Source organism: Aythya marila (genome assembly GCF_965140915.1).
Source record: "Aythya marila genome assembly, chromosome: 6".
Lineage (NCBI taxonomy): Eukaryota > Metazoa > Chordata > Aves > Anseriformes > Anatidae > Aythya > Aythya marila.
This window is the reverse complement of record NC_139047.1, coordinates 6,589,752-6,612,411: the sequence shown is the minus strand read 5'-3', so window position 1 is coordinate 6,612,411 and position 22,660 is coordinate 6,589,752. Positions and strand designations below refer to the sequence as shown.

Sequence of the window (22,660 nt, the reverse complement as noted above, 5' to 3'; positions counted from 1 at the left end):
ATCACTACATATCAAGAAGGAGAGGAAAAAAAGCTCTGACTGTTGCCAGGCAGCACACATTTCAGGCACTGAACAGATTTCCTTATGCAAGTCTATCAGTATGCCTCAGGTCTCTGAGATGCTGCTGGGCCAGAAGAGTTCTGAGGAGGTAAGAGTATCAGAGGGCAAGACAACGCTGACCACATAGCTGTAGAAGTGCAGTCAGAGTTAGAAAGCTGCAAAACCGACACTTTTGTGACATGAAGAATCAACTCCCCATTACCACTGCTCATCAACCCCCCCCCCCCTTTTTTTGTTTTTTTTTGCTGTGCTCCAACAAACAGTAAAAAAGATAGCAGGAACTGTTGTTTTAATCTCTTTTAAATTTTAATTCCTTTAACCTTCCTCTACCAAATATTATTATTGCTTTTTGTTTGGAATCCATTCGTAGTGTGAGCCCAGATTTCTTCTCTCAGCTCCACGCTGCATGTGGCTGGACTCCCCCTGTGGATTTTGACTGTACATCATAAACATCAGTAACAGACTGTGACACGTGAACGTGGATAACATCAATCAACAAAATATAAGTCCGAAACGCTTCTTATTATGCATGAGAGTAAAAAGCAAAATAATGGAAATGCATACCATGGTTTAAGCTGTCAACATTTTCCCACCAGAAAAAAAAAAAAAAAGCATAATAAAAATAATTAGAAAAAGAACAAAATGATGAGCAGAGATTCCTACAACAACACACTATAAGCACAATGCCAAGATACAACCACAGCACTTGGAGGTCCAAGCAATGACAAGCATACATGATCATGGCCTCCATTAAATAAACAAATAAATGCCGGGAAAGAAAGAAGAAAAGAAAAATGATAAAAAACACTAAAAAAGCAACACTATTTGTGAAGATACTCTTGGAGGAAAAATTAAAAAGTAAAAATAAAAAACAGAGAAGCTGCCATAGCCATGAGATTTAAAAAAATAAAAATAAATGTCTATGTTTGCCAGCCACATTGCATAACTGAACAGAATGCAGTCACCTGTCTGCTTCCGTTTAACACAGGAGAGATGAGTTGGTCTAGTATATTTGATAGCAGGTTTTAAAATGATTTTCCTGGAGGGAGAGTGGGCCTGAACTTCAGTTTTTTTAGCAAGTTCAGCTTTCTTATACACTGCTATGGACAAGAAAACACAAAAACACACAATCAGGAGAAAAAAACAGCAAAGTTTCATACGACAATACATCAAGTGGCAGGCCCACTGCTCCACAACTGCGACCCAAAGCATTGCTTCTACTGGGGCGGACAATTCCTTGGTCAGGAGAGAGGGAGCACTTGTGCATTAACCTCAGGTGTGCTACCCAGTGACCTGTAGGGGTGCATAGAGTAAAACGGGACTGGTGGAGCAGTGAGCCTTGCACGTGGATTCTCACAGAATTGTACAATGTCTCATTAAAAAGCACCGCACTTAATACTGTTAAGGTGCATCCACAACAGAGTAACCTGACAGTACTGCACGATAGTACAAAAATATATAAATATATTGTAATAGGGAGTGTTAAATGAACCTTTTTTCCTTCTCACTTCATCTCTGGAGAGTGTGCTAGGTTCCTTTTTAGCTATTTTCCTTTCAGGAGTAGAAATCCTGCCTCGCCCAGTTTTAAAAGGTTTTTCTTTTTTATGCTTATCAAGAGATGGTCTTCGCAATTCTCTGTCTGCCTTCTCCTCTTTAGGAACAGTCTCTAACTGTTCAGTCATGATGCTCCTATCATCATCTGTAGGATCAGAGCAAATCGTAATAAACAAAAGATTAGCAACAAATGTTAACAATACTGCAGCTGATGCAGCGTAAAAATAGTTGAAGACCGAGCAGACGGATTAATAAAAGAAAAAAAAGCAGGCTATTTCATATTTTTTTGAAACATGCTGAGATTACTGGTACAATTATAGTAACTTTGCTTTTTGATCATTATAATTTGGAAGCAAAAATACTTAACACACAAAACAAAAAGGATAATGCACACCTTGAGTATCTGCCCAGAGACTGTCTGTGTCCATGATGGAGTCGTCGATTGTTGTTTCATCTTTGTAATCATCACACGTCTCTGTTTTGTAGTCGGTGAGCAAGATTTCTTCTCTCTCAGGTGAAGCAGGAGCTTCTGGGGAGCCCTCCTTGGGCTCCGCGTGAATGTCAGCCACTTCCTCAACCTCCAGCTCCTCTTCAGCCTGGGAGTCCACAGTTTCGATGTCTTCCTGCTGCGTAGCAGCGAAGCGTACACTGTGAGACGCAGATTCGCCCTCATCAACTGTTGTCTGCACCACTGTGATAAAGTCATCCTCTACTGTCACCACGGATTCAATAATGCCTTTCAGTTCAGGTAGTGCTTCTGGGCAAACCTTGGCTAGCATTTCTTCACTGCTAGGTTTCCCAAGGTCCATTTCTTGGGGCATTTCTGGTGTAAGATGTTGTTTATCCTCTTCTTTTTCTTCTTGTCCCCCTTCTACCTCTTCTTCCTCACGCTCTTCCCTTCTTGCGGCCCCAGCTGTCACTTCGGATGGCAGCACTGTTTGGATTTCTGTAGGTTTCACAGCTGTATCAGGAATCTTTTCAGTTTCCTCTGTAGGCTGTGGTATGCTCTCCATCTGAATCTCAGCAGGCTCTTCTTGGGGAGGCTCGGTTTTTGGAAGGAGGAGCTCCATAGAAGGCTCCTTTGCTGGCAACTGTGCAGGCACCTCTTCCCCACACACAGTAGGTTTTGGAGATTCTCCTTTGATATCCTCTTGTTTCAAGGGTTCTCCATTCAAACCTTCCTGGGCTTGATCATGCTCTCCACTAGATTCATAAGATTCCTCTTTATCAACTGCCTCTTGATGTACAAGATCGGGCTTAGCTACTTTTTCCTTAATTTCTGTCTCAGACAGTTTGGTGCTGTCCTTCACGTAACTAGGCTCGGTCTTGGAAAGTACATCAGCATCCTTTGCTTCTCTGGACAAGATGGTCTGGTCTTTCTGTTGAGTCTCTTTGGGTTCAGGCCCTGCTCTTTTAACAGGGGCTTTGTCCTTCCCTGAAGGCAGAGAGCCTTCACCGATCTTACTTTCTAACTGACTTTGATATTCTTGGTCAGCTCTCCTTGCGGCCACTTCCAAATCATGCTTTATAGCATTGTAATCTGGTTTTACTGGAGCTTCTATCTCAGCCATTTCAGGAACAACACTAAGAGTCTTCTCCTCCATCAGGAAAGAAACAGCATCTTTTTCTGCTGTTGCCTCTGCAGACAACATTCTGTCATACGTTGTATCAGCAGGTACGTGAACTTTGTCAGCCACACTTTCTTCTTTCATTTCTAAGATTGCCTCAGGTCTTGTCCTCTCTGACTCTGCACCTTTAATGGGACAGACCTCTTTAGAGTCAACTTGATCTTCACTTTTTTCTAGCACAGTATCCAGCTTCTCTTTCTTCTCCTGCTCGAAGTCCCTCCCCAGAACGGACTCACCGGCAGCATGCTGAGCTAAATCTTTTTCACTGAGGAATTCTTCTTTCGATTTTTCAGCTGCTGCCAGCTTCACTTCTATTAAGGACAGGTCAGGAGCTAGGCTGCGTCTCAATTTTTCATCCGTGCCTTCGTAAAAGGGACAGGTTTCGCTTGTTAAATTCTCACTGTCCTGAACTGGAGAAGGGAGTGGGACTGTGTACTTATTGAAAACACAGTAGCCCAAGTCTTCGAGCTGGCTTTCAGCTTTTAGAGTTACATGGTTTTCATCTGTCACAGGTGGCAGGGCTGCGCTGCTGTCTTCCAAAACAGTGTCAGAAGGAACTGACTTCTTTTGCGCCACCTCAGCATCTGCACTCACAGATGCTAATCTGGATCTTGTCCCTGCTAGGTCTAACATTTCGGGCAGGTCGGGAGCCAAGACAGCCCCGTTTTTGTAATAATCTTTGGCTGGGAAAGGCGATTCAACCGAAGTCTCAGGCTGGACTTTTTCTTCTGCCATTGCTTTTTCTTCTTCAACGTGCTCATCTTCCTCCCTACTATCAATGGGGAAGCAAGGGGCCTTCTCTAATGCTGGTGTGGTTGCTGGCAAGTAGTCGTCACCTTCGTCCATACTGCCGCTAGTGTTAGTTAGAATATCTGAAGCCAGGGGAGAAAGATCATGTGCGCGGCCAAAGCTAAATCCTAGAGCTATAGAATCCAGGCAGGACATGGGCAGGTTAATAGACATGCTTCTCTGTTCAATTGCAGATCTCCCCCCAAGTCCCAGGCTCCTGCTCAGAGTTAGGTCATCTTTATTTTTACTGTGGAGCTCTCGTTTGTCCCCATAGACTTTGGGGTCAATAGTGAACATTCGTTCTGTCGGGGAACTTGGTTCTTCAGATTTGTCTGGCGTATAGCTCTGAGCCAGAGAACTGTACCCTATTTCATGAGCAGGCATGCCCTGCTGTTGGCCCAATTCTGTCTGCAATTCTTCCTCCTCTTCCTCTTTGTCTTCAGGTATTAGGCGACCTGTCTGATAAGGCTCATAAGCACTCTCTTTAGTGTCACTTAGCTCATAGTAATCACTGCCTTGTTTCAGAGCGTCTGCTTTGAAGGCTTCCTCTTTTAGTGCAGAGGTTTCAAAATACTTCGACATTCCTGATCGATCCACTTCTGCTTTCATTTCAGGAGTAGCCGAAACACTTGTCTTATCATCCTTGGTATCCTTTTTAACATCTTTCTCTTGAGAAGGTTCTAGAGAAGGAGTCTTATCTGTGGTTAAACTTTGTGCCTCAGGGGTCTTCTCTGTTGTTCGGGATAACTGTGTGGTATCAGGGTGCTCTGCTGTTTTCTCAAGGGTCAGTTCAGGGCTTAACTTGCCTGGGGATACCTCTGTGCTTGGCTGCAAGTCTTTTTTCAGGTCTACTGTTGCTGGAAGCCCACTTTGGTCCATTCCTTTTTCTGCTTTGAAAAGATCAGATGACATTTTAGCTTCAGCATCCTTTTGAAAGTCTGCTTTGTCTTGGGAAAGGGCCTTAACTTCAGGTTTTGTGGCAAATTTACCATCGTCTAATATTCGAGCCTCCCCTTTATCATAGAAGTCATACCTTTCTTCCTCATCACTCTCCTCCCTAGTCATGTCCTTTTCCTCCCCCCATGCAGGGATTTTCTGGGCGCTTGGTGTTTTCAGGCCATCTACAGCTACTTCTTCATGCAGAGCTAGGGTCATGTCTCTGTGGATCTGTTCATCTTTAGCGAGATCTTTGGCAAACAGGTGGTCAGTGGGTTCCTGTTTTGTTTTGGAACTGTCTTTGAGGGAAAGCTCCTGGGGGACAGCAGGAGATGGGCCTGAAGGTAGTTCACTTTTGGCTGCCTCTGCCTTGGGTTCTGACAGCATCAGAGAACTTCCCTCATGGCTGATGGCAAGATCTTGGACATCTTTAAGGTCATCTTTAAATGTCATAGACATAATTTGGTTGGATGATGAGGGCACATCTGCAGTCCTTTCTTCTGTTTTGCTCCCTTTAGGCAGTTCAGATGGCAAATCCTTTTGTTCTTGAAAACCAGGAAGCTTGGAGGCAGGTTCTGCAAAACCGACTTCCCCTTTCTTCTGTGAATCAGTTTCCGAGATCTGTTCTGTTGGATGTGAAGGCATTTTTTCTTTGTCTTTGCTCGGTGAATCCTTTTTATCCTCTGTTTTTGCTGGCTGTGGAACTAAGGCATCGTGTTTAGGTTGCTCAGTCTTACTGTCTTTTCCAGATTCCTGGCGCTTTGTGTCTAATGGTTCTGTTGTGAAAGGGCATGTGCCCTCCTGGACACGGAATTCCATCTTCGTGGCTGCAAGTAAATCTGAAGTAGTTTGTTTGGGTTTTATAACACAATTATTTAAAGCACTTACAGGCAGGCAGTCATGTGGCGTACACAACATCTTGGTATGAATGATGGAAAGGAGAGGGAGGAAGATGCAAGCATGCAGCAAGGCTTTCCACATAGAAATCTGCTCTAAAGCATTAAATCCTAGTTTCCTTTCAATATATGATGCCCTATAGTGAAAATGTAAGTTGTACACATCTACATATGTGACCACTGAAATGAGATGATTTCATGTGACTTCATCTTCACGGTTTGTATACAAAAATAAAACCAGAAATAATCCTCACTTCATTGGTATGTTCCACTGGGCTATGAAGCTTATGCTAGATTTGCTTTAGTAAGGTCTGTAATGAACCTGGCATGTATAAATCACCAGCAGAGCCATTAATGGTCACAGATCTCACAGGCCTCCTCTTCAAAACGGGCAGCCATCTTCAACTGTACTCAAAGAATACTGGGCATGTTTCACTGACTGTAGCACAGACCCCAGTTAATTTAAAACTTAAAATGCCATACTTACAACCTGCCACTATATTTGTATGGAGTAATACCTAGTTAAGGTAATACCTATCCATGCTTTGTTAATCATTAATAGCATGTTCTTTTTTAATACCCTATGGAAAACAATCATTCTTATCATCATATATAAAAAACACAAAGAGGTACTACAGAATGTGGTAGAACTTTCTGCAGTAATCTGTAAAAAAAAAAAAAAAAAGAAAAAAGAAAAAAAGAAAAAAAGAAAAAAAAGAAAAAAAGATTTTTTTCCCCTAAAACTTGTCACAGTAAGTATTAGGCCAAATCTGAATACCTGATTTAAAGACCATGGAGCCATCTTCTGACTCATATGATATGAAGTTTTAAAAATAAATAATATCAAAATATTGGTCATTCTTTAAATATTTGCATATGTTAACCTTTAGTTAAAAAGCTACTGCTGTTCTACACTCTGCAGGTACAAGAGAATTCTACAACTATAGTAATTATCATCTTTTACGCTTTCAAATTTGTTGACTTGCAAACCCTATGATGAATAGAAACAAGGCCACTGAGCTGATTTTATCCTTGTTTCACAGAAATCAATGAGCTACATGCTGATTTTTCTTATGTATTCTATCATGCCTCCTAATGTAGCGCCAATGAACGAGACCAATGGCAAAAAAATAAATTCTGATTGCCAAGGGAATTTGATCTTCTTTATCTGGGCCAGCCCAAAAACCAGCCTCCCAAACACGGCACTTCTCAGTCAGGTACTGCACTACTCCATACAATGCGTCTTTACACCCTGTTGCACTGACTAAAGAGATACACCCTTGCAAGGCCTATCTTGAAGCCTCGTTCTCATGGACTGAAAAACAATTGCTTGGAGTAAACGTTTTGCCCTAGAAACCAGATCAGAACTTCACACACCCAACCCTGTACTTCATACAAAAGGCAAATATCTCCGTGGAAGTGATGGGTTTTTGTCTCAGCAGGGCACTCCAGCCAAGCTAAACATTTGTAATAAGGCAAGGCACACAAAAAAATCAGAGTTCTGGCAATGATCAAGGAGAGAAGGGGTGGACTGCAATGAATGGCAAGGATATGACATAAGAAGCAATAGCTTTAGGGAAGCTAAACCAGAATGCTGAAGCACACACACACAAAAATACTGCACGCTGCAAATGAAAACATTTCTACAGTTTAAGCCTCTTTATGTCATAGTCAAAGTCAATAAATCTACTTTTTGAAAGAAAAGCAGATGAATCTCTGCACCAAAAAGAAAAAAAAAATATACACAGATTAGCAATGTGACTGGCAAACACATCTGAGATGGGGGGAAAAAGGCTTGCGCAGAGGAATCAGCTTAGCTGCAAAGCATTTGTATCATGGCAAAGTAAAAAAAAAAAAAAAATTAGGAATCAGCTGCAGTGGTGGGAAACCATGTTGTCATACAGCACCTATGCAATCATAGTATCTGCTACACACTCTTCAGGCATAATAACAAGAGCAGTCATACTGATAAATGGGAAGAACAGGAAATGAAGCAGCCTCGGAAAGCACTGGAGAAGCTGGAGGATTCACTGGCAGCAAACGCATGCAATCCTAGGGAGGACACACCTTCCTCGGCCAAGGAAGGGGATGTGTCTCTCAGAGGCGTTTCCGCCACAACCGTTACGCTCGCCCTGCTGGATGCCACACTCGGCACTTTGTCTTCGTGACACACTTTGGCCTCCAAACCAGATTCCGACTGCCCCCCACCGAGGCCCTTGGCCTGGTCTGAAGGCTCAGCAGGCCCGTGCTCTTTCCCCACTTGCTTCCCAGGAAGAGCAGCAGGTTTCACTTCCACAGCCATCGGACTCTCTACAGGTTCTTCTTCTTGGGGATGGAAAAAGGAGGCGACATCAACACCAACAGTAAACACCAAGCACAAAGCTCAAAGGACTGGTTTTACATAACACTTTCAGCTCTGAACAATTTAGATTCGTGTGTCAAAGGTTCACTAGAATCCAGCCCATATTAATCACAATGGAACTGAATTTTCCCAAGGGAAAAAAAAAAAAAGAAAAAAAAAAAAAAACACAAAAAAGCCCTGTCCCCAGCAAAGCATATTTATGCTCTAAGATGAGAGCTGAAAGTGTTTTATAGATATACCTCTTCCAAAAATGGCTGTGAGTCAAATATTCATTGCAAATGGAGATGATATTGAATGATGGATGGCTCTGACAACACCAATGCATCAATGCGCACAGAAAGTATGCTGATTTTTTTTTTCTGATGGATGTGCTGTTTAATCCAGTACAAGACATTCAGCTGAGGTGGGGGAAGGTATGAGTCATTAATTTCTTTCCATTGACCTTGGTGATAATGACTGCTAAATGCCAGCAAGTCTGTCCTGGATTTGGCAAAATATCCAGCCACTTGAACAGCCTTAATAAGCCCTGCACATAGCTGGTAACTAACGGTTTCACAAGAATTCAGCCAAGATACTTACACTGAATGGGTTTATAAACCATTGCTCCCTTAGGCTGCATGAGGTCTGAACTCTATGCACAAATCACAGGTTTAACACAAGGACTCTTCGTTTGCTTTTCTGTCTCCCTCATTAGCCCCCAGGCTCCTCATCACCAATTAAATTAGAGAAATCAGTGAGTGCAATATAACTATTTGTTCATCTGAATTTCTGAAACACATTACTCGGCCCACAGGCTGTTAGGATCAGTACACTAGTGCCAACAGTGGTCTTTATTCTACTCTCGCCATGACAGAAAGTCTCCTTTCTGGACTGAAGTCTTGCCATTGCTATTCAGACCAATATTACCCTACTCCGTTGGTGTCCCCTCTGACTGGAAAGTAGTATTAAGTGTGAAACATTTGATTCAGCAAAATCTTTAAGCAGCTGACCACCAGCCAATCTGAAGTCAACCTGATGACCTCTCTGGGTTTTTAAGGACGTCCCATGTTTAAGGATTTTGTCGAATCGGACTGAGAACGAATATCTTAAAGGCATAGAAGCCAAAAGATTCAGAATCAGAACTGAAGCAATGCCTGAGTGTCACAGGGATATTTACTCAAAGGCAGACTGTAAAAGCAGCCTAGCACAACAGCAGGTATCCAGCTACAAGAGGCCCCTGCTCAAGTAACTTGCTTTACTTCTCTTTGTCCAATTTTATGTAGTTGTATTCATTCCCTTCAGTTAAAAATAAATAAATAAAGCCTCTCATTTTATCTCATTTTTATGGCAGTTACTTCACTCAGTGCCACGTGATGATAACTAATTACTCAGCAAAGCAGGAATAATTCTCTTCCTTTTTTTTTTTTTTTTTTTTTTTTTTTTTTATTAGCTGAAAGCTCTGCATACCTAGCTTGAAATGTCTAAAGTTTAGGCATCCAGTGCAAACAACTGTCTAGGTTTCCTCTAAGGAAGAAAAAGCCTTCAGAGGGCAAATCATCTTAGCTATGTTAGATACCCATTTTGGCAAGTTATTACACGAGGTACAGAGCTCTGAAATGGTTAGGATCAGGAGAGATTAATCCCATCCTGAATACCAATGCAAAGAGAACATTGTGATTCTCTCAGCATTATTACAGCTCATCAGATAAACATTTTGAGAATATAGACACTAAAAAGAAAAGAAACATTGAAAAAGAACTTGCATGAAGTAAGTGGACTTCATTGCAGTTGTCGTAAAAGCCCTGGCAATAGCTGCAGATGAGAATGTTTTCTAGAAGGGATAAGCACACGTCTACCGAGGCAAACAACTGAACACGCATAAACACTGCTATGGATATTAAAAGTTTGCCTGAGCTCAGAAACTGGAAAAAAGACATCATCTCCAAGCTGCAAACTGGAATCTCAGTGCATCCTTGGGGAAAGCATCGTTACATGACTGCACTGCCCCTGTGGTTTTCTCCAAGCAAATGCTGCTGGCTGCTGTCAGCTAACTGCCTGGGCAGGCTGCTGGTCGGAGCTGGACGTCCTTCTTATGTTCCCCTGCACCTGCTCCGAGCAGGTCAATACTTAGATTAAGTATTCAGTATTCCAATAGTATTTTTCTCCTGAAAACATATTTACCTCATTTCTACCGACTGAATCATATCCTGTTCTTCCATGGTATGGCAGTAAGCTGTTGGTGTCTTAATGAAGGAATCCTACAGAGACTCCCTTTGGGCAGCAGACTCTCTTGTGCCAAACAGACTGCTTACGCACAGGCAGCAAGTGAGGGGGGATTTATAATGCCTACCTTTTCACTGATAAACCAGTTTATTTCCTTTTTTTCCAATTTCACTAGACATGGAGGCATATGACTGAAATGGATGCTGCTCCAGAGCTAAACAGTGCAGGAAAGTTTTCATTACAGATATAGGCACCCAGCTATAGCAAGGCCTCTCCTGCCATTTTCTGCCTCCCCCAGCTTCAGGCAGCCATCCTGACACAAACAACCTGCAGTTATTAGCACTGATCTCATTCCGGTGCTGCTGCAGTGCTGGGCTACGTTACCCTGTTAACTCTGGACAACCCTGGTTTTCTCGAAATGCCCCACTGAGCTCTTTGAGTCACATACCTCTACCTTCCCGAGGCACAAATCCCTGCAGAATTCAGTACTGTTTTTAACTTAACCTCCTGTGTCCCAGGATTGAGTTAATCAAATGCTGTGTGATGAAACATGATTCATTTTGCTTGGAGAAGAAGCCAGAATTCCTGCTAGTCACTGAAATAGATTCTCCCTTGATCCCTCAAAAAACATTTGACTTTTATGTAACCCCCACAGCTAAAATAATACTTCCTGATGTGCTCGGGCCATAGACAGAGGGGGTACAGAAACACAGTAAGAGTGAAGTTCTTAAAATGTCTGCCTTGGTTGCAGTCAGTTGACAGAGTTTTACTGGGCGCAGCCACAAAATACCCAGAGATCAAACATGACCCAGCACTGCCTTTAGTCACCAGCGTGTACTGGGGAAAATGTTGTTTTCCTTTGCCCAGTGGAGAAGTAAAGATCTCCCACTACTAACTCTGGTGTAGACATGAGGTGTTCCCATTGTGTTACCAACTCAGCTGCCTTACCTCCAGTAACAATCTTTTGGCCTATTCTGCACACTGATCCTGGCAGTGGTTCTCTGGCACAGAAGAAATGAGCGTATGCTGCTTCTACCTAGCTGCTCCTCTTGCATCCGCTCTAAGCCCGGCCTGAGAGCCCTGTTTGAGCAGGGACCGTGCTTCCACTGACCCCAAAGCTGCATTCATGGCTCATGCTGCAGCTCTGCTTTGAGACGGAGGGACTCTGGAGGGGCATCATTTCCGTGTGGGGAGAGCACACATCTTCCCTCCCCAGAAAGCCGCAACCCCAGGCACATACATAATGGAATGGATGGCAGGTGGGGAGAGGGGAAGAGGAACAACATGGGACCATGCTCAGTTCACCTTCATCATGGCCCAACAAGACCTCTGTGCTCTTCACTGTGGCACTGGGACGTGTACTAGAGCCAGTCCACTCCGAGCTGAACAAAGGGTGTTCATAGTACTCCTCATCCGAATTGTAGGGCTCATCATCAGGCACAGACACTGAGATGGAGGGGGCCAGGCGTTTACGCCACTCCCTGCTGGCAGTGGGCCCGCAGCCGGGGCAGTGGCGTAGCGGTCCCACCTTATCCTCCGCCCCTTCATCTACAAATAGACACACACAGACAAATACTGCAGGACAGACAGACAGACAGAGACAAGACAAGACAGGATGGACGCATGCACTAGCGACACTAGCCACTGCGTCGTACTGCAGAGTGGATGGAACCAGGCAAGCTGCAAACTGATGCCGGATGGAGGCATGGGCAGTGCATTGTAACACGGGGGCTGTCTGTGGCACCTCCTGAACACTGGAAACCAGCTACTGCAATAAATGCATTTCAAGACTATTCACTCAGCATTTAGAGGAATATATATTGTACGCAAACCACAACTTGCATCGAGAATCGTATGTGTTTTACAGCTGGAGTGACTGTTTTAGAAACTTCTGAAGTGTCCTGACACACTTGTATCCTTTGTGGTCATCGGGTGAGGTACTTGAAGATGTAAACGAAAAAAAAAAGTCCTTTAATTGAAAGTGGTTTGCTTTTTGTCAGTGACAATCTTATTTCTCATTTTTATGTATTTCAAACTTACTTCTTTCCTTTTTCTACAACTAAGTATCATGTAAACAAAGAAAAAAAAAAAAAACACAAACAAACAACCCTTCCTCTAGTTGCTAGCTACCTTTTTTCCTGAAAAAGGCCATGCAGAGCTGCTCACAGCACTCTGTTAGTCCTGCATTTAATGCTGTTGTGTCATGTTTCTGTTGGTGAACTAGCTCCCACCTCTGAGTTTGCCAATACTTCAGAATGACAGCTTTATTCACCCATCACTGCAGCATCACAAATAATCACTTAATCATTTCAGGACTACACCAGCTACTGACAGCTACAGCGAGGGGGAGCTTGGGTTTGTTTTTCTAAGACAAAGAAAAAAATAGAGCACGATTAAAGTGACTGGCCTGCCATCTGACCCATACACACCTGAAGGGGAGACCTGAGAGCTTGTGCAAGCTAAGGAGCTCTCAGACTACTAACTGAGCCATGAAAAACTAAAAACTTCTAATCCTAGAGAAAATACATTTAAAGTCCCTTCTCTGTAACTCCTCGGTGCCTGTAGCAGCTGCTGCTGCTAACCCTCTGGATTTCCTACTAGCTGCAAGGAGTCCATGCTCAGTGTCCCTGGCCTTTCTCCAAGCAATTACAACTTAAAGAGCTTCCAAAACCTTCCTCTCAGATCCAAAACACCGAGTCAGAAAGCAAGGCTCTAACACAGACAGTATAACCGACATTAACCACATCTCTGTGAGACCCTGAACCAAGAAAGCTCATGACTGCTGCTGTTACTACCATTACCCAAGCCTTGGAAGGTGATTTTTATCCATCTGTATCACCAGATTGCATATTGTGACCAAACCAATTCCATCTATAGGAGCTCTGCGCTTCTTCCTGGCATACAAAGGTAAGTTTCAAGTTTCTTTCTAGAGCACACCATAACAAGACAACACCTGTGTCCTTAAATAAAAAGGCACCCTCTGCTTTCTGCAGCAATGTGGCAGCAAGTGTCCTGTAATGTAATGACATCTGCTTCTTCTGCCCTGGAAAAGGATGCTGTAACTTCAACCCAGTTAGGCTCAACCAATGCAGAAAAATATATGTATATGCATCAAATGTAATATTAGAAGCTCCAACATGTCTCATCACGCTGCCAAAGGATGATTATCCACATTTAAGAATCTGTGACAGCCCTGAGGTGGGCCAGCAATGAATGTATGCTACGCACACCTGTGCACATACACGAATACTGCCCACAGAACTTAAGAGAATTATTTCCACAATTTCTTTCAGGGGACAAAGAGCGCCTTCAACTACGGATAATTTAGAGGCTTTGCCCTTGTAGTGGAATCTAAACCGCAGATTCGGTGGTTGATGCATGTTTAAAAGCTAGGTGTGGAAAGATAAGCCATCACCTGCCTCTGCTGAGCAGGCAGCTCTGCAGAGCACTGAAATAGGAGATGCTAAACACAGGCCTGAACCTGAGCTCCCTGCCTTTTTCCTAGTACTTATGAGTAAGCAATAAGGTTGCAGCGAAGCATCTTCACATTTAATCCACTTGCAATGCAAAACCTGCAGATTTCTTCTCTATATAAGCTTCTATAAAATTCAGGGACAGATTTGAGGTGGCTGACTGTTTGCAAAAGGCTTGTTCCAGAGGGTGAAGCTGTGTCTCAGCGTGTGACAGACCAGAAGTCAGCTCCCTCCTAGACCTGAGAACATTCAAGACTACAACTCCCACTTCTGTGCAGGGTGCCCTCACGCTAGTTTATGCATCACTGTGAGCAAGAGCAGAAAGCAGGGGGATGCACTTGCCATCTCTTCTGCTGGAACTGGTACATGGTGGAGGAAAGAAGAGAGGTTGAAGAGGTAAGAAGTAGAAGAGGGAAGGAGGAGGCGGTGCATTATGGAGATGGAGGTGCAACTGGAAAAGGGGAGGCTCTCCTTCCAGCTGTAGGTCATATTTATCCAGGGACTCTTCAGAAGTAAAATGCACCAAGAATGAAGATGGAAGTCCAGGACTTCTCTATATTGATGCAAACAGGGCTGGAAATTGCTTCTGCATGGGATGTGGGGAGGAAAAAAGCACACAAAAACAACCAAGCCCTGCCTCTGCTCCTTTACATTACAGCAACTGACAACAGTAAAGATGCTCAATGCACAGAAATGTGATGGGCCAAAATCATTAGGAGTGCAAAGTCTAGCTGGAGCTATTATGTCTGTGTCTACCACACATCTACATCGTTTATCACTTTCAATAAAGATATTTGCAAACTTACTGCAGATAATTTCATTAACATGACAATTCATTCTTTAAAGAAGTCCATGCTTTCATCTCTGCAACAAGAAAATTCCTTTGCTGTTGTAGTCCCTTCTAATAGTTTCCATGTCAAAGTGTGGGAAAAATTCCCAGTGTATTCTAAAGACCAAGATTAAAATCACTTCTCACAAAGGCCAATTCAGCTTGAGCTTCCAGGTATCTTTTCAAAAAGCCTTTCATGGAATAATTTTTACTGTAAATGGATTTTTTTTTTAGGACACTTGGCTCCTTTCAATTTGCAGTGCTCTTATTTGGTACAGAAAACTTACCCTGAAACACCTATTTCAAAATGGAAGGCAGTCCTTCAAGGCATCATCCTATCTTGTAACATTTAGAAGATTTTTTACATGAAGACGTTTCTAACCATTGTCAAAAGGTGCAGAGCAAAAAAGAAATGCCACATTTGCAAGAGAACACTGCATCAGCCCTGAATGAGCAGATACAACCGATAAAAGGATTAGACAGCGCTAGGGAAAATTTCATTTCCTGAGCAAAATTATGTTACAGTAGGTGAAATAAATGAAATAATGTCAATAGGGCAAATTAGTTATCTTACCTTCTGCAGCAGTAAAAAGGAACAGGCTCATCTGAATGATTTTCTGCAGCCAAATGAGAGAAAGAAACCTACATCCACTGACTCCTTTCTCTCATGAAATACACTTGACCCACAAACCTCTCTGCCTTTTCTACCTTTTTTTTTCCTTTTAATTTGTGTTTGCTGCATGGCTGGCCACATCCACCTTTGTCATGTCTACAGCGGTGATTTCTTTCTGACTATGACTGAAGGAAGCCTCTTTTGGATTCAGTGCAATGCAACACACACTGACAAGCATGTTAGGAAAATATTCTCTGAGAGAAGAGGGATGAAGTAAGCTGAGACAGATCCACACACCAAATACTCGCCTTTTCTTGTTCAACAACTTTAGAACTGAGTTAAATTCATAAATTGTAAGCTATTGAGCAGAAAGATAGACAGACAACGTAAAGGTGCATGGGGATGGATAGCCAGACAGTATAGGAAACGGAAGGCTGAAGCAGGTACAGTACAAATTGGGTCAAAACCTGATGAGGTAAACTCTCCCGAATGGGAGCTCTGCCTGAATGAAAATGACAGGACTGGCTCCCTCAAGTCAGCAAAAGCCCCACTTACCCACAGAAAATAAGGATGACATCTTCCAACACGGAGCAGAACACAAGATCTTGTGTTTCTTCTGGCCTACTAACTACACTAAAAGTTGACAACACTGATACTTTGGGCAAAAGCAACTGAAGTGCTATTATATTAACTCTAAATGCAAGGAAGGAGAAAAACACCAATGTTAAGTGATGTGCTGAGCCATACACACACTGGGAACACCGCAGTCCTGTAGCTAGTTGATGATAAAGTCAAGTTACATAGCTTTTTGCCACCTTCTTGTCGTAGTACTAAGCAGCAAGACGTGCTAGGGGACAGTTTTTAACCTCCTGTCAATTAATCAATATGGTTGCATTATAAAATCCTAAAATACTAATAATACTGCCAATACTTAGAGCTGATCCTAAACTAAGAGTAATGGCAGAACCTTGACATTTGCCTGAAGCGGAAGAACAAGCCCCTTATTGTAATAGGAAAAATCAAAAAAAGCATATGCTGAACTACTCAAGTGAACTGTACAAAAACAGAAAACAGCGGTGAAAACCTTGGTAACAATCCTAAAAGCATTTGTTAATGCCCTACTAGCTTCCTTTTCAGTTCATAGTTTTGATTGCCATTACTTCTTGGTGATAAGTCAAGAATCGTCAGAGTATTTTATTCAAAACACACACAAAAAAAAAACAACCACTCAATGAATCAAATTTGATATCCTGGTTGCTGACCACGTACACTGGGTATTTCCAGTACAGTGGACTGCCAAATGATGTTGTTGTTAGCACAGCCTGTAATTGCATTATCTCAAAACTGACCCAAGGATTGAACATGCTGAATTGCAGTGCCCTGATAACTGAGAGTCAGACTACGTTAGCACATGAAGTAAAATTAATAGAAGCTCTGCGTTAAAACACTAACGAAGTTTGGTCAGCAGATGATGATAAATTATTTCCATGCTCTTATTGAAAAAAAAAAAAGAAAAAAAATGAAGGAAGTAAATGGACACACATAAATGCTGTTCACATGGCAGAGTTCAGCTGACAGCCCCCTGCAGAATCTGAACCCAAATACTTTCCTCAGACTGACAAGACATGGCTCAGTATTGATATATTGCTGTCTCTTACACTGATGGCCTTGACACAGCACTCTTGCTGCTGAACAAAGCCCTGCCATATATCCTTACCATTGTGACAACTGCTTAAAATTAAGCAAACGCTTAAGTTCTTTGCTGAAGGGGATCTTAACAGGAGGAAAAAAGCAGAGATCATGGGCTACTGAAACTGGATATTCACAGTGCAGAACAGAGTACAAATTTGCTTTGTGAGACTAGAATTTGACTCCCACACTCTGCATACAAACCCCCAATACATGTAGGCACTGAAACACGAATTACAGGCTGAAGACCAACGAAACGATCCAACTCTGAATCTCCTCACTTTCAAGCATTTAAGATTCCAAATACAAAATTAATGACTTTAAAAAAAAAAAAAAAGCCAAACAAATCCTAAGAAAACAAAAATTACCTATACTGAATCACAGTTTTGGTGAGCACATTGGGATAGCAGTCATCTTTGCTCATGTTGCATGTGACAGATAAAGAAGTTATCATCACCATTTTTGTTGTTGTTTAGTATGGATGTACTTAGCCTGTCAGTTACCTCTGTGCATGTGTCTACCTCACCCATACGTTGCAGTTGGTTTGCAGATGGGGAGTTATTGGGGGGAACGCCTTATCTTTCCACATGAAGCTGCAGTATCACCATTTTCTGATTTTCCCCTCCTTTAGACTCATGTCTCATCCCTCTGCTGACAGCTGGATACTGCAAGGTCCGGGAGACCCTTACCTTCCTCCAGAGCTCCAGTTTGCTCAGAAGCTGGTGATGGAGGCGGGGAAGGAGGCAGGTTGGCTGACTCTTCGACTGCTGCAAATCAAACAATGAAAACGAGATACAGCAATTAATTCCCAGGAGATCAATGCTTGATAGCCTGTGCTGCCCAGCTGAGAGAATCAGTCGATGGGGACTGGTACACCAGGGATTTTCAGGAGGAGACCCTTCTTTACCTGGATTGTTAAAGCTATATTTAAAGGATTTATTTTTCCAGATGAAAGGCATTATTTTCAAAATTCTGGTCACAGAGTACAATACAGAAATGAAGTACAAAATCATTGTTTAGATCAATGTTGCCACTTAAAAAGCCTTCAGTTATTCAAAGCAACAACAAAACAGCATCTGTGCAGGAGAGATTTTATAAATTCAGGCTGATTAACTGTAACGGTGAGAAACTAATCTCTTCAGTTTACCTTGAGTACATGAACAAGAAACACTCTGCAAGCTTTTTTCTTTTCTTGATACTGAGTTCAAGGTTAATCACAGAATACATGCAAATACTCTTCATCTAAATACAAAAGACATCAGCACAAGGAACTTATGTCAGCCATGACTTATTAATGATTCAGCTGAGCGAGGTGCTGTGAAATCTTAGATTCACTAAGGTTACATTTTAGATTTGTTCCCAGTCACAAGGCTAGATGCTGAAACCAGATGATGTTTTTCCAATGATTGCAATAGAAGCACGACAAATCCTGAACAAGCTGCTTCTTAAATGAACTCAGCATAATCTCCACATCTGATTTCATACTAATCATTCTGAGAGGTTTTTTTTTCTTTAAAACCAAACCCACTACTGGGAATTAACCTGTTTTGGAGAAAAAAAAAGAAAAAAAAAAAAAAAGAATAAAAAGGGAAAAAAGTAACAAGTCTGTTTTACAGCCTGTGTTACAAATGTCACCCCTCAACAAGCAGATCAAAGTTTCTGATGCAGGGCTTCTTCCCAAGCATAGAAAGGCCAATTTCAGAAGCCCTAGAAGAATTGTCCTGGCTTCCTTTCTATTGATGTCAACATGGTTTGGAAGACAGACCTATGTGACTTATCCTTAAGATTTGCTTGTCTAGGGACAGAGTATTTCTGTCTTCATTACAGTGCAATTCCAGCTGCATTCACGTACTAGTGACTGACCACAGAAACTGCAACACCAGCATTTGCTAACTGTAGATGTACTTCTCCCAATATGTTTAAAATCTCTTACCTAACCAGATGTAACTGAATACTCATTTTGCTCCATGCAGGCCCCAGTGAAGCACTCAAGACTTAAATATGTATGAAATGTTTTGTGAAATTGGGGTCTTTCACGTAATATCGAGCATTTGTAAAGAAGGAAATTATCAAGCTACACATCTCTCTGTTGTACTTCCAGCTCAAAATTAATTCAGTGAAGCAGAAGACCTTGGGAACCAGATTTACAACAAGGATTTTTAATTACTCATTGACTTTAATTCATTCCTAAGCAGGGTCCAGCTGCTGCACCAAATAAAGTGAAGTGCCTGTGGGAAAAATACCACAAGGTACTATTCCGATTTGATCACAACATACATGTGCTCAGCAGAACTTATCCCAGGGGAAGGCTTGCAAGACATTCACTACCCGAGGACAGCATATGGCCTTTCTCTGCCCTTTGGTGTACATGCTCAGGGCTACCATGGAAGTTCTCTGGCAGCGAGGAAGCACTGTAGGTATGAAGGGCTGAATACTTACTCATATACATACACGCTTGGATTTCGGAGAGATGTTCCGCAAAGGAGCCAGCAGGAGGACGAGGAAGCAGCACGGACAGTGGTACCACCACCAGTCTGGACCACTGGCGTTTGCTTCCACCCACTGTCACTCCCTCTCTCTAACCCGGCTGACCACTATCCCCTCTCCCATCCCCTTCTATGGTGCCCTCTTCCTCTCTGCTTCCTGTCGAGGTGCTCTTCCTCCATCTTCTGGAGCAGCTACCACCAACCAGTAAAACCTTGCCATCTTTTTACATGTCCCTCCCATAATCTTTGCCTCTTCAGATATCAGCCTTCCTCTCCCAGAGCTGAACACAAAGGGGCTCTGAGCACTGCTTGGTCCCACCAAACCCAACGATAACAAAACCACAGTTGCAGCTGCTCCACTTGGCAGTCAGACACCAGGTAGAAAGCTGCTGCTACAAGCACAGAGTGAATGAGACAGCCAAAGGGGCACGAAGAACTGGGGCAACAAGGGTAACTCTACTATGTAGTCCTTTGCTTTACTCAAGACTATAACCTACTTGAATCCACATTTGTATTTTTCTTTATAAAACACATATAACATTTGCAGACACAAGGATATTTTCAATACGTTTTATCTTGTTTTACCTATAGGTAGAGGTCCAGGCTGCTCTTTGTGCTGGGCTTCTTTTTCCTGTTCTCCTTTTAGGACTGCTACAGCTTCAGCTGTTACTACTTGTACTATCCTTGCAGACACCTCTTCTGTGGTAGCAGAAAAAAAAAAAAAAAAAAAAAAAAAAAAAGAAAAATATGCTAATTAGAATGTTTTTCTTAAATTGCAAAAGTTAGCTCAAAAAATAGAGACTGACTTGATTTTGAAAGAGGCGATCTTTTTCCTGAAATATAAGCAAATCATTAAAAATGAAATAGAAGGACCAAAAAAACAGTGGAAAATGCTGAGTATTTATGAAAACCAGGATGCTAGCCTTTGCAGCAAGGTGCACAAAAAATTGTTATTAAATGCTCTTTCTTATGTCTGTTAGGGACAATGTGCAGCGACAGCAAAATTTTAAGGTGATTATTTATTAAACGCCTTGCAACTTTTTTCCCCACATACTGTTTTGCAGACAGGGGTAGAACGGGCTGCTGAGTAATGGGATTTCTTGACATTTAATGTATGGAGTCAGTGTCACTCTCACGTGTACTGGATGATATTTCTTCCCCATCAGCACGCAGTTAAGAGGCAATAAAGGCACTTCCCAGACACATCTAAGGATGTGCTGCTGAGGGACTTGAAACAGAAGCGCCAAATAACATTTTAATATGATACAAACATATGCTTTGTCCTCCTCGCCCCTTTTAGGACTGCAACATAAAGCTTTCTTCAACACAAACGGGTTGCGGTGGGTAACATCTGCAGTGTCGGATGGGTTTGCAGCCCTGGACCTGGGACTCTGGCGTGGCTCCTGGATGCTCAACAGAGCCAGGTGCCAGGGGACCTGTGCTCAGCTCCTCCCCACCACCACCAGCGTGCAACAGGTCCAGGAGGGGTGAGGAACCCTTCTGTGTTGCTCCATCCCGCGGGTGCACAGAGCCCCCATTAATCATCCCCCCGGACAGAAATAAAAGCTCTCTGCTCACCCCTCACTGCTTCCTTCAGGCAAAGGAAGGGAAAAGATACTTAAACCAGTGCCCTAGATGTAATGTTACAGCAGCCATCCTAACAAGGGACGCTGCCTGTTAGATTAATGGTGATTTCTTTCTGGCAGAATTCCTTGGTGCTTTTAATGTAAAGTCCTTCCTCTTCATTTGTCCTCTGGAAAAGCTGATTTTTTTCTCCCAGGAAGCAGAGCTGCATGTTACCCGACTTTCACGGTCGTGTTTGTCTAAAAACAACATGCTACGTTAATCTCTCTTTTGCACAAACTGAGTACGTAATGAGATATTAAAAAACCAACCCACTGGCAAAGAACATTCATAATTGTTGGTATTTATATCTCACAATCCACTTCCCTCTTGACTGGTCGCCAGGAGGGCAGGGACCGCAATACAGCGTTACTGGCTGCAGCCAGTAGTGAGAGCTGATGGATGAATATGTCAGAGCCACCACCGAGCAACGAAAAAATAAGCTGGTTTAGAGAACTGTTAGCCCAAGAATAAATGAGCACAAACTTGCCAAGGATAAATTCAGACGAGAAATCAGATGTTTCCCTGCTCTCAGGGGTGTGAAGTTCTGGCACAGATTTCCCCATAGAAGGAAGAAAACTTGACTGATTTTGAGATGGAGCTGGGTACATTCAGGAAAGGAACTACACAATATGGATGTCTGCATCAGCAGGAGGCTGGGCATGGCAGCTCTGCTTCTCTGTCCCTTTGGTGCACAACGTGCCCTCAGTGAATTAATGAGACTCCACTTTGTTGTCACGTAGATCGAACCAAACAACTTAATCAAGCCACGCATGTGGCTAGTCGGAGGCACCAAAGAAGAGCCAGGTCAGTTCAAAGCCCATCAGTCTCCCCAGCTGCCTTTTAGTGCCCTGTACCTCATGTCGGGGTTTTGAACTTCTCCCACTGAAATGCTTGCTGGGGGTGCTTCTTGGCACCTCTCGGTGAGGACCAGGGAACAGACACCCTACAACCCCTCCCGGGCTGTTACAGGGACTGGACACAAGCGGTCCCTTGCCATCTGTGCGGGTCCTGGCAATTCCCTGTGTCGCGAGGCAGCCGCAGACTGCAAAGCACAAGGAACACAGGAGAAAAGGGGAAAAAGTGCCCTGCAGATCGGCCCTTCCTCTTCCTGCAGGTGCCTCTGCCCTCTCCCATGCCTCAGCACACAGCTGGCACGCTGCAGCACCGTTCCCCAGGCAGGAGGTGCAGGAGGAAACGAGCCTCCCCTCCACAGGGCATCCTTCAAAAGGTGCTTCTGGGGTGCAGGTGGGCTCCCCAAGGCCCCCTCAGCTCTCTTCCCGATCTAATTAGCCTGGGACAAACGTTATGTTCATCAGGGAGAAGCTGCTGGGGTACGAGGTTGCCTCCTGAAAAATGGTCATTTCAGACCATGCAGAATACACACATAAAAATATAATGGCCTGTGGTTGTGTTTTTTTTTTTCCTTTTTAAAATCAAGAAAGGCTCACTTTGAGCACTCTGCTGATGGATATTTTGGGTGACACAGGAGGCACAGGCAGTTCGCCAGAACAGCAGTG

At 43.0% G+C, this 22,660-nt stretch overlaps 1 protein-coding gene across 3 annotated transcripts in view; it reads right to left on the bottom strand.

Annotated features, from left to right (window-relative positions):
• Positions 1-22,660, bottom strand: part of MAP2 (microtubule associated protein 2) — a 64,650-nt gene that overhangs the window by 29,434 nt on the left and 12,556 nt on the right. For 2 of the 3 annotated variants that reach the window (XM_082763366.1, XM_082763367.1), the window contains exons 2-3: positions 20,103-20,216; positions 17,721-17,798 (exon numbers count right to left, since the gene is read on the bottom strand). In XM_082763366.1, coding sequence (XP_082619492.1) covers positions 17,721-17,798; positions 20,103-20,216 — 192 coding nt within the window. Of the gene's footprint in view, positions 1-1,025; positions 1,161-1,552; positions 1,760-2,008; positions 5,807-7,930; positions 8,189-11,732; positions 11,970-17,720; positions 17,799-20,102; positions 20,217-22,660 lie in introns of all 3 variants that reach the window. The other variant, XM_082763368.1, reaches the window with a different exon arrangement.